This window comes from Oncorhynchus mykiss, chromosome 2 (genome assembly GCF_057628025.1).
Source record: "Oncorhynchus mykiss isolate SJ-2025 chromosome 2, ASM5762802v1, whole genome shotgun sequence".
Lineage (NCBI taxonomy): Eukaryota > Metazoa > Chordata > Actinopteri > Salmoniformes > Salmonidae > Oncorhynchus > Oncorhynchus mykiss.
In genome coordinates, this window is record NC_143023.1 from 72,991,009 (window position 1) to 73,003,472 (window position 12,464).

Consider the following 12,464-nt stretch of genomic DNA (forward strand, 5'->3'; position numbering starts at 1 on the left):
GTGTGTGTGTGTGTGTGTGTGTGTGTAGCACTGAAGAGTGTGTGTGTGTAGCACTGAAGTGTGTGTGTGTGTGTAGCACTGAAGTGTGTGTGTGTGTAGCACTGAAGTGTGTGTGTGTGTAGCACTGAAGTGTGTGTGTGTGTGTAACACTGAAGTGTGTGTGTGTGTGTAACACTGAAGTGTGTGTGTAACACGGAAGTGTGTGTGTGTGTAACACGGAAGTGTGTGTGTGTGTGTGTGTGTGTGTGTGTGTAACACGGAAGTGTGTGTGTGTGTGTGTGTGTGTGTGTAACACGGAAGTGTGTGTGTGTAACACGGAAGTGTGTGTGTGTAACACGGAAGTGTGTGTGTGTAACACGGAAGTGTGTGTGTAACACGGACGTGTTTGTGTGTGTGTCTGTGTATAACACTGAAGTGTGTGTGTGTAACACTGAAGTGTGTGTGTGTGTGTAACACGCAAGTGTGTGTGTGTGTGTGTGTGTAACACGCAAGTGTGTGTGTGTGTGTGTGTGTAACACGGAAGTGTGTGTGTCACACGGAAGTGTGTGTGTGTGTGTGTGTGTAACACTGACGTGTGTCTGTGTGTGTGTGTAACACTGAAGTGTGTGTGTGTGTGTGTGTGTGTGTGTGTAACACTGAAGTGTGTGTGTGTGTGTAGCACTGAAGTGTGTGTGTGTAACACTGAAGTGTGTGTGTGTAACACTGAAGTGTGTGTGTGTGTGTGTAACACTGAATTGTGTGTGTGTGTGTGTGTGTGTGTAGCACTGAAGTGTGTGTGTGTGTGTGTGTGTGTGTAACACTGAAGTGTGTGTGTAGCTCTGAAGTTTGTGTGTGTAGCTCTGAAGTTCTGAAGTGTGTGTGTGTGTGTAACACTGAAGTGTGTGTGTGTGTGTGTGTGTAGCACTGAAGTGTGTGTGTGTAGCACTGAAGTGTGTGTGTGTGTAGCACTGAAGTGTGTGTGTGTGTGTGTGTGTGTGTGTGTGTGTGTGTGTGTGTGTGTGTGTGTGTGTGTGTGTGTAACACTGGTGTGTGTGTGTGTAACACTGAAGTGTGTGTGTGTGTAACACTGAAGTGTGTGTGTGTGTAACACTGAAGTGTGTGTGTGTGTAGCACTGAAGTGTGTGTAGCACTGAAGTGTGTGTGTGTAGCACTGAAGTGTGTGTGTGTAGCACTGAAGTGTGTGTGTAGCACTGAAGTGTGTGTGTGTGTAGCACTGAAGTGTGTGTAGCACTGAAGTGTGTGTGTGTGTAGCACTGAAGTGTGTGTGTGTGTGTAGCACTGAAGTGTGTGTGTGTGTAACACTGAAGTGTGTGTGTGTGTGTGTGTGTGTAACACTGAAGTGTGTGTGTGTGTGTGTAACACTGAAGTGTGTGTGTGTGTGTAACACTGAAGTGTGTGTGTGTGTGTGTGTGTGTAACACTGGTGTGTGTGTGTAACACTGAAGTGTGTGTGTGTATGTGACACTGAAGTGTGTGTGTGTGTGTGTAACACTGAAGTGTGTGTGTGTAACACTGAAGTGTGTGTGTGTAACACTGAAGTGTGTGTGTAACACTGAAGTGTGTGTGTAACACTGAAGTGTGTGTGTAACACTGAAGTGTGTGCAACACTGAAGTGTGTGTGTGTGTGTGTGTGTGTGTAACACTGAAGTGTGTGTGTTTGTGTAACACTGAAGTGTGTGTGTGTAACACTGAAGTGTGTATGTGTGTAACACTGAAGTGTGTGTGTGTGTGTGTAACACTGAAGTGTGTGTGTGTGTAACACTGAAGTGTGTGTGTGTGTAACACTGAAGTGTGTGTGTGTGTGTAACACTGAAGTGTGTGTAACACTGAAGTGTGTGTGTAACACTGAAGTGTGTGTAACACTGAAGTGTGTGTGTAACACTGAAGTGTGTGTAACACTGAAGTGTGTGTAACACTGAAGTGTGTACACTGAAGTGTGTGTAACACTGAAGTGTGTACACTGAAGTGTGTGTAACACTGAAGTGTGTGTAACACTGAAGTGTGTACACTGAAGTGCGTGTGTGTGTGTATCACTGAAGTGTGTGTGTGTGTAACACTGAAGTGTGTGTGTGTGTGTAACACTGAAGTGTGTGTGTGTGTAACACTGAAGTGTGTGTGTGTGTGTGTGTGTGTGTGTGTGTGTGTGTGTGTGTAACACTGAAGTGTGTGTGTGTGTGTGTGTGTAACACTGAAGTGTGTGTGTGTGTAACACTGAAGTGTGTGTGTGTGTGTGTGTGTGTGTAGCACTGAAGAGTGTGTGTGTGTAGCACTGAAGTGTGTGTGTGTGTGTAGCACTGAAGTGTGTGTGTGTGTAGCACTGAAGTGTGTGTGTGTGTAGCACTGAAGTGTGTGTGTGTGTGTGTGTAACACTGAAGTGTGTGTGTGTGTGTAACACTGAAGTGTGTGTGTGTAACACGGAAGTGTGTGTGTGTGTGTAACACGGAAGTGTGTGTGTGTGTGTGTGTGTAAGTGTGTGTAACACGGAAGTGTGTGTGTGTGTGGGTGTGTGTGTGTGTGTAACACGGAAGTGTGTGTGTGTAACACGGAAGTGTGTGTGTGTAACACGGAAGTGTGTGTGTGTGTGTAACACGGACGTGTTTGTGTGTGTGTCTGTGTATAACACTGAAGTGTGTGTGTGTAACACTGAAGTGTGTGTGTGTGTGTAACACGCAAGTGTGTGTGTGTGTGTGTGTAACACGCAAGTGTGTGTGTGTGTGTGTGTAACACGGAAGTGTGTGTGTCACACGGAAGTGTGTGTGTGTGTGTGTGTGTCACACGGAAGTGTGTGTGTGTAACACTGACGTGTGTGTGTAACACTGACGTGTGTCTGTGTGTGTGTGTAACACTGAAGTGTGTGTGTGTGTGTGTGTGTGTAACACTGAAGTGTGTGTGTGTGTGTGTAGCACTGAAGTGTGTGTGTGTAACACTGAAGTGTGTGTGTGTAACACTGAAGTGTGTGTGTGTGTGTGTAACACTGAATTGTGTGTGTGTGTGTGTGTGTGTGTGTGTAGCACTGAAGTGTGTGTGTGTGTGTGTGTGTGTGTGTGTGTGTGTAACACTGAAGTGTGTGTGTGTGTGTGAAGTGTGTGTGTAGCTCTGAAGTTTGTGTGTGTAGCTCTGAAGTTCTGAAGTGTGTGTGTGTGTGTAACACTGAAGTGTGTGTGTGTGTGTGTGTGTAGCACTGAAGTGTGTGTGTGTGTAGCACTGAAGTGTGTGTGTGTGTAGCACTGAAGTGTGTGTGTGTGTGTGTGTGTGTGTGTGTGTGTGTAACACTGGTGTGTGTGTGTAACACTGAAGTGTGTGTGTGTGTAACACTGAAGTGTGTGTGTGTGTAACACTGAAGTGTGTGTGTGTGTAGCACTGAAGTGTGTGTGTGTGTGTAGCACTGAAGTGTGTGTGTGTAGCACTGAAGTGTGTGTGTAGCACTGAAGTGTGTGTGTGTGTAGCACTGAAGTGTGTGTAGCACTGAAGTGTGTGTGTGTGTAGCACTGAAGTGTGTGTGTGTGTAGCACTGAAGTGTGTGTGTGTGTGTAGCACTGAAGTGTGTGTGTGTGTGTAACACTGAAGTGTGTGTGTGTGTGTGTGTGTGTGTGTGTAACACTGACGTGTGTGTGTGTGTGTGTGTGTGTAACACTGACGTGTGTGTGTGTGTGTGTGTGTGTAACACTGAAGTGTGTGTGTGTGTGTGTGTGTAACACTGAAGTGTGTGTGTGGGTGTGTGTGTAACACTGAAGTGTGTGTGTGTATTTGTAACACTGAAGTGTGTGTGTGTGTGTGTGTGTGTGTGTGTGTGTGTGTGTGTGTGTGTGTGTGTGTGTGTGTGTGTGTGTGTGTGTGTGTGTGTAACACTGAAGTGTGTGTGTGTGTGTGTAACACTGAAGTGTGTGTGTGTGTGTAACACTGAAGTGTGTGTGTGTGTGTGTGTGTGTGTAACTCGGAAGTGTGTGTGTGTGTGTGTGTGTGTGTAACACTGATGTGTGTGTGTGTGTGTAACACTGAAGTGTATGTGTGTAACACTGAAGTGTGTGTGTGTAACACTGAAGTGTATGTGTGTGTGTGTGTGTGTGTAACACTGAAGTGTATGTGTGTGTGTGTGTGTAACACTGAAGTGTGTGTGTGTGTGTGTGTGTAACACTGAAGTGTGTGTGTGTGTGTGTGTGTGTGTAACACGGACGTGTTTGTGTGTGTGTGTGTAACACTGAAGTGTGTGTGTGTGTGTGTAACACGGAAGTGGGTGTGTGTGTGTGTAACACTGGTGTGTGTGTGTAACACTGGTGTGTGTGTGTAACACTGAAGTGTGTGAGTAACACTGAAGAGTGTGTGTGTGTAACACGGAAGTGTGTGTGTGTAACACGGAAGTGTGTGTGTGTGTGTCACACGGAAGTGTGTGTGTGTGTGTGTGTGTCACACGGAAGTGTGTGTGTGTAACACTGAAGTGTGTGTGTGTGTGTGTGACACTGGTGTGTGTGTGTGTAACACTGGTGTGTGTGTGTAACACTGAAGTGTGTGTGTGTGTAACACTGAAGTGTGTGTGTGTGTGTGTGTGTAACACTGAATTGTGTGTGTGTGTAACACTGAAGTGTGTGTGTGTGTGTGTAACACTGACGTGTGTGTATAACACTGACGTGTGTCTGTGTGTGTGTGTAACACTGAAGTGTGTGTGTGTGTGTGTGTGTGTAACACTGAAGTGTGTGTGTGTAACACTGAAGTGTGTGTGTGTGTGTGTGTGTGTGTGTGTGTGTGTGTGTGTGTGTGTGTGTGTGTGTGTGTGTGTGTGTGTGTGTGTGTTTGTGTAGCACTGAAGTGTGTGTGTGTGTGTGTGTGTGTGTGTGTAACACTGAATTGTGTGTGTGTATGTGTGTGTGTGTGTGTGTGTGTGTGTAGCACTGAAGTGTGTGTGTGTGTGTGTAACACTGAAGTGTGTGTGTAGCTCTGAAGTGTGTGTGTGTGTGTGTAACACTGAAGTGTGTGTGTGTGTGTGTAGCACTGAAGTGTGTGTGTGCGTGTAGCACTGAAGTGTGTGTGTGTGTGTGTGTGTAACACTGGTGTGTGTGTGTGTAACACTGGTGTGTGTGTGTGTGTAACACTGAAGTGTGTGTGTGTGTGTAGCACTGAAGTGTGTGTGTGTGTAGCACTGAAGTGTGTGTGTGTGTGTAGCACTGAAGTGTGTGTGTGTGTAGCACTGAAGTGTGTGTGTGTGTGTAGCACTGAAGTGTGTGTGTGTGTGTAGCACTGAAGTGTGTGTGTGTGTGTGTGTAGCACTGAAGTGTGTGTGTGTAACACTGAAGTGTGTGTGTGTGTAACACTGAAGTGTGTGTGTGTGTAACACTGAAGTGTGTGTGTGTGTGTGTGTGTGTGTGTGTGTGTAACACTGAAGTGTGTGTGTGTGTGTGTGTGTGTGTGTGTGTGTGTGTGTGTGTGTGTGTGTGTAACACTGAAGTGTGTGTGTGTGTGTAACACTGAAGTGTGTGTGTGTGTGTGTGTGTGTGTGTGTGTGTGTGTGTGTGTGTAACACTGAAGTGTGTGTGTGTGTGTGTGTGTGTAACACTGAAGTGTGTGTGTGTGTGTGTGTGTAACACTGAAGTGTGTGTGTGTGTGTGTAACACTGAAGTGTGTGTGTGTGTAACACGGAAGTGTGTGTGTGTGTGTGTGTGTGTGTGTAACACTGATGTGTGTATGTGTGTAACACTGAAGTGTGTGTGTGTAACACTGAAGTGTGTGTGTGTAACACTGAAGTGTGTGTGTGTAACACTGAAGTGTATGTGTGTGTGTGTGTGTAACACTGAAGTGTGTGTGTGTGTAACACTGAAGTGTGTGTGTGTAACACTGAAGTGTGTGTGTGTGTGTGTGTGTAACACTGAAGTTTGTGTGTGTGTGTGTGTAACACTGAAGTGTGTGTGTGTGTGTGTGTGTGTGTAACATTGAAGTGTGTGTGTGTGTGTAACACTGAAGTGTGTGTGTGTGTGTGTGTGTGTGTGTGTGTGATATTATAACCTGTAGGGGGCGGTGTGTTACAGGACAGATTGGAGATGAGCAGCCTGACGCATATATTTGACCATTTCCTTCTCCCCTCAGATCATTGCAGCCCAGGAGGAGATGCTGAGGAAGGAGAGAGAGCTGGAGGAGGCCAGGAAGAAGCTAGCTCAGATCAGACAGCAGCAGTACAAGTTCCTGCCCACTGAGCTAAGGGAGGATCAGAGCTGATTGGTCAAGAGCAAAGTAGATGGACATCTGATTGGAACCTATTGTTACACAGAGATGTAGCTTACTCCAGCGATTTGCTGTTTCTCTCGCACACGGGTAGAGTGTATAACGTATTTGGGCCAGGACTGTTTCATGAGTGGAACTAGTGTGTGTGTGTGTGTGTGCGTGTGCATTTCACAGAGGATGATATTGACATTATGACATAAGGACCAGCTGGCTACAGCTGTGCTTTATTAGCAGGGTTAGGACCTGCAATCTAAAAGTTGAGACAGATGCCCTTATTGATTTTATGGTAGGATACTCGATAAGGACATCACAGTTAAATGAACATTACTGGATCCAACAATGGTAAATACTATTAATACTTTAAAACCTGTAAAAGCTCATAAAAAGGGATAGCTCCCTCTCCAACTGGCACAGGGATCCATAGCTTCAGTTCCTCACACAACATATTAGTGTTGATCTACTGTAGGTATTGCAGTACTCTGATGCATCATTTGAATCATTAGCCTGCATGCACCATTATGACTTGACAGGTCTGGTATCTTAATTTGATCACAGTAATTTTTCTACAGTAAGAAATGCAAATTGTAGTGCATTCAAGGTTTAAAAAGGCTTCTAAATGTTGTAATTTCCACTTAAAATTTTAGACTTGATTTGCCCTAATGAATAATGTATCAACCCCTACAAAAATGCCCTTTAATTATAATCCACACAATAATTAAAATGTCCTGTTGCTGCAGGATTATTTTCCTGCTGTGAGAAGCAGGGTCAAATTAAGATCTGTACATATCAATAAAGCCACTAACCAATAGTTTAGCTTAGGATTGGGCATTTGTAATATGTTAGTATATGAATGTGATCTTTGGAATTGCTGTTGAATAATTAAACGTTTTGATTTTATGTACTATATTTAATGTAATAGAACTTCAGCTTCACACCAAATTCGTAGTGTCAGTGAGTGAGTTTGAGTGGATAGTAAAGCCAACAGCAGACACTAGTTCATCTCTTACAGCATCGTAATACCTTTTAAAGTAATACTTCTCTAAGTAATAATTATCCCTGGTGTGTCAGTAGGGAGATCCCTGCCTCGGCTCCCATGTTTGGACATTCGGCTGTCACTCATATTTCAGGAGCAGGGAGCAGTCACGGCAGAAGGCTGTTAATGGGTTAAATCTCGAAGTCTATGTGCAATCTTTTTGTCAGACTGGTATTCTCTCCCCCAAGCTCTCTCACACTCTTTTTGGTTTTCCTGCTGCCTGCAGGAGGAGGCTCTGTTTACATTCTTTCTCATATTTGTTCTCTCTTTCTTGCCTTTGTGTTTTAATTCCAGTCTAATTGACAGTAGCCATACGCACGCAACAGCAAAGCTATGCTCTGTCTGTCCGTTGCCTGTTCAGCTGGTGGTGTTTGGTTTATACTCAGATTCCATTGAGGTTGGGAGGTGAGCTTGTCCTCATGTTCATGTTCTTATTGTTCCTCTAATCATAGCAACACATTACCACTCATTATACTGTGTCAGACTAACAAGAGAGCAGCACTGATTGGAATTGTGTATGCAGCTGTGTATGGCTTTTCCCCTCTTAAACATGTAAGAAACTGTAGGATGTGGTGTAGAATGGCACTGAGATGACTGGTATAACCTTATGCACTGAGGAGAGCAAGCAATGCCTGTCCAACCATTCAGGATTACTACTAACGCTCCTGTCAAATGTATTAGTGATGAAACCACATACAGTCCTGACTAGGGCCGGGACGATACCAGTATTGCAATACTCGTTAGTATCGTGTAAAGGAAACAAAACACAAAGCGGATTTAACTTGTTTAGAAAAACATCCCTAATGTTGGAATGAAACATCATGATGTTGTCATCCATAGTCACATGTATATATTTTCCAAGCTATAGCAGGCTTTTAAAGGACCAAAGAGTTTGGTCTGCTTCGTGTTTTTCATTTTTGTAATGGAAAACAATATTGCGATACTGGTATCGTCCTGGCTCTAGCCCTGAGTAGGAAAATAGTTAATTTATGTTATTCCAGTATTGGTGTAGTATAAGGTCATTAGTATTGTATCCACTCCAACAGCTCAGTCCCTCATTGTCAGTCTGTGGTCTGCATTGTGTACCAGTGCCTTAATTGAAATCCCGCTGTAACAACATCTAAAGGCTTGTCCTTCTGGATATGAACATGTATCTCGTCTAACCCAAACTCTCTCTCATTAACTATCACTTAGTCCTATGCCATAACACAATGTATTGCCTTGGCTGGTAGCCCATCTGGCTGCCGTAAACCATGCTGGTATATAAAGTGCATCCATGGATACGTTTTAGGTTTTAGACTATATACAGAAATGAATACACGCTACACTGCATTCCATGAGCATGTGGCAAGTTGTTATTGAACTCTTAAAGATGAGAACTTGCTCTGCCTTGAAATTCATTCAACATGCACATAATCCTTATAAATAGGACTAAATAACATCCTTGTTTCATTGTTAAACCACTATAAATTAAGTCTTTATCGATAAATGTAACGACTATCCTGAGATAAGGTACATTGTCTAAGCAATTTGTCTATAAGCGTTAACTGGAATAGGAAAAACGACTAGCTGTTATTCAAATGTAGGTGTTGTGCTTTCTTTAACAGACTGAATTAATTTCAACAGTTTAACTGATGCTGTATGTCTAATATTTATCTTGTCACAAAAGTATTTTTTGTATTCACCGAAAATAAATAATTTGAAACAAACATGGCCCAGTTTGTTAGTGGTCATTGTGTTTAATTTACTGTATGTATTATTCATTCTTGAACAGGGATCATGAATGTACTTAAAGGAAATTGAATAGCGAAACAAAGCAAAGGCTGTATCAGCTCACCAACGTTCTTTCCAGTAGATGTCACTGTTAGTCTTTTCAATGTAGAGATTGGGGTCACTGGGTGTTTAGAGACACTGGGTGTTTTGCTGTAGTGGATGGAGAGTGCAAATTCAGGCCGGCCAAATATGGTCATACAGTATGTGCTGTATTCCCCTGGTTCACAGAACAGACCCTGAACCATGCAGAGACTGACTGCCATTGTAGATGTTTGTACTTTCAGTTCAGTTGATCAGATTCCCAATAGATTCAAATGGATTACCATTTCTATAATGTTGTCTGTATAAGTCCTCTGATGTTAAAAGTGATGCCATGCAATTCTGATCAGCTGTTTTACGTCGAGTAGACCTTACGTTGGCAGTGAGCACATTCTCCTCAGGTGACAAATCTTCCAGTAAGTCTGGAGCTCACATGCCAGTCCTCCTCTCAGTGCCCTGCCCTGGGCTCCCCAGGACAGACTGTATGAAAGATGGTCAGAGCAGAGGTGCCCAGCAGTGCGATACACATAGTCAGCCTAATGAACACCATATTTGGTTGTTTGACTGTTTTGGTCTCATGCGAGGCCACACAGTGGAGAGGGGAAACTCAAGCCATGTGTCCAGCAGGGAAGGGGTTGCCATTCCACCACAACTTAGACCAGAGGAAGAGGATGATGTTTGTTTGGCTTGTGTTTCCGGTTATTGTCCTGCTGGAGGGTAGAAAGCAGACAACCAAGTTTTCCTTTACGATTTTGCCTGTGCTTAGCGCCATTCTTTTTTTTATCTTGAAAAACTTAACGATTACAAGCATACCCATAACATGATGCAGCCATCACTATGCTTGTAAATATGGAGAGTGGTACTCAGTAATGTGTTGTATTGGATTTGCCCCAAACATGACACTTTGTAGTCAGGACAAAAAGTGAATTGCTTTGCCACATTTTTTGCATTATTACTTTAGTACCTTGTTGCAAACAGGATATATGTTTTGGAATATTTTTATTCTGTACAGGTTTCCTTCTTTTCACTCTGTCAATTAGGTTAGTAACTGTAATGTTGTTGATCCATCCTCAGTTTTCTCCTATCACAGACATTCAACTCTAACGGTTTTAAAGTCACCATTGGCCACATGATGAAATCCCTGTGTGGTTTCTTTCCTCTCCGGTAACAGAGTTAGGAAGGGAGCCTGCATCTTTGTAGTGACTGGGTGTATTGATATGTCACCCAAAGTGTAATTAACAGTGGTGGAAAATAGTTGCCAATTATAATATACGTAATTAAAAGTAAAGATACCTTAATAGAAAATGACTCAAGTAAAATAAAAAATCACCCAGTAAACTTCTACTTGAGTAAAAGTATGTGTTTTAAAATATACTTCAGTATCAAAAGTATAAATCGTTTCAAATTCCGAATATTAAGCAAACCAGACAGCACCATTTTCTTGTTTTTTTACAAATGAAGCATGTGTGTTAAGTGAGTCTGCCAGATCAGAGGCAGTAGGGATGACCAGGGAGGTTCTCTTGATAAGTGTGTAAATTGGACCATTTTCCTGTCCTGCTAAGCATTCAAACTGTAACAAGTACTTTTGGGTGTCTAGGAAAATGTATGGAGTAAAAAGTATAATATTTTCTTAAGGAATGTAGTGCATTAAAAGTATTCAAAAATATAAATAGTCAAATAAAGTTCAGATACTCCCAAAAAACTACTTAAGTACTTTACACCACTGGTAATTAATAACTTCACCATGCTCAAAGGGATATTCATTGACTGCTTTTCTTTTTACCCATCTGCCTATAGGTGCCCTTCTTTATGAGGCATTAGAAAACCTCCCTGGTCTTTGTGGTTGAATCTGTGTTTGAAATTCAGTGCTCGACTGAGGGACCATACAGATAATAAACACTATTATTGCACACAGTGAGTCCGTGCAACTTATTATGTGACTTGTTCAGCACATTTTTACTCCTGAACTTGTTTAGCCTTGCCTCAACAAAGGGGTTGATTACTTATTCACTTAAGACATTTCAACTATTCATTTTTTTCAATTTGTCAAAAAAATGTAAAAACGTAATTCCACGTTGACATTATTGTGTGTAGGCCAGTGACAAAAAAAACGCAATTTAATAAATGTTCAATTTAGGCTGTAACAACAACATGTGGAAAAAGTTAAAAGGGGTGTGAATACATTCTGAAGGCACTTTATTTATTAGGGCTGTCGGATTAATCAGTTAACTCAAGTTACTTTTTGTAATTTCAGTGAACACATTTTTTGTGATAAACTGCATTGTCTGGAAGTATTTAAAATACACTGAAAACATCCACAATACATAAAATCTATACATGTACTGTAAAAACAACAATGCGATGTCCAAACAAGGTGACATTGAGGTTAAAGAAAGAGTTCTTTATCAATTTACCTGATTTTGTAAACTTTTTGTTACTTTTGGACACAATCAAGACATCAATATTCTTGTAATGCTTTTTGTATACAAAATCTTACATTACAGCTCAAATCTCGAAAATTCTGAATTTGCAATTAATCACAGTAAATCCTGCGATTAACGAAATATCACTTGACAGACCTAATATTTATGAACCACCACCCCCTCCTCTCTCTCACACACTCATCACCTGCTCATACTCACTCACACGCTCACTTTTCTCTAGTCTTGACTAGGTCCATCCTAAGGTAAGTGTGGAAGCCTAGAGAGAAAGCCATTTGTTGGTGTTATAATATAGAAGTGGAGATCTTGCCCACTCATCTCTGCCAATCCTGCTCACTCGTGTATGGAGGCCAGCTGCACCTGGTAGTAGTTGTGACGTCTGAGCTCTTACACAAGGGAGTATGTCATTAATATCCAGAGAACCTCTGAAGGGCCCCTGTAGGCGCTTAGAGGCTCGTGGACATCCAGCAATCCCAGGCACCCACACCAGGGAACTGTGACCCTCCAAATGTGTTACATTAACAGTGTGGAGTGTTTTTATTAGAGGGACTGTAGCTTGTGCCGTGCCTAATCCCCACAGCCTGGCAGCAATTTACTCCCTGCTTTGTTCTATGCTCAAGTTCACAGAGAAGGGGCCATGCCAAACCATGGCTAAACTGGGTGAAAATAAGTCAATGTTTCACTTTCATTTATGTACACAGGTGATATTCATCAATGTGCAAGTAATTAGAGAGGGGTGTAGAGTATGTAGCACTTCATACACCTTGTAAAAGCAAATATTCAAATTTGATTGTTGTCTGAATGCTTTTGTGTTGTTGACCAGATTACATAAAATAGTTCAGTCGTGTTTCATTCTGTAAATTAAACTGAACTGACACAGAAATTACTGGTGATAGATGTATCCATAATTATAGTGCTAAGGAATGTCTTGGTAACATGTCTTACTGTCATTGCTGATGATTGACTGGA

At 42.4% G+C, this 12,464-nt stretch overlaps 1 protein-coding gene across 1 annotated transcript in view; it reads left to right on the plus strand.

The window, feature by feature from the left end:
* Positions 1 to 8,951, plus strand: part of tln2b (talin 2b) — a 144,930-nt gene extending 135,979 nt beyond the window's left edge. The window contains exon 57 of the mRNA XM_036954991.2: positions 6,075 to 8,951. Coding sequence (XP_036810886.2) covers positions 6,075 to 6,203 — 129 coding nt within the window. The 3' untranslated portion in view covers positions 6,204 to 8,951. The remainder of the gene's footprint in view (positions 1 to 6,074) is intronic.
* Positions 8,952 to 12,464: the final 3,513 nt, after the last annotated feature.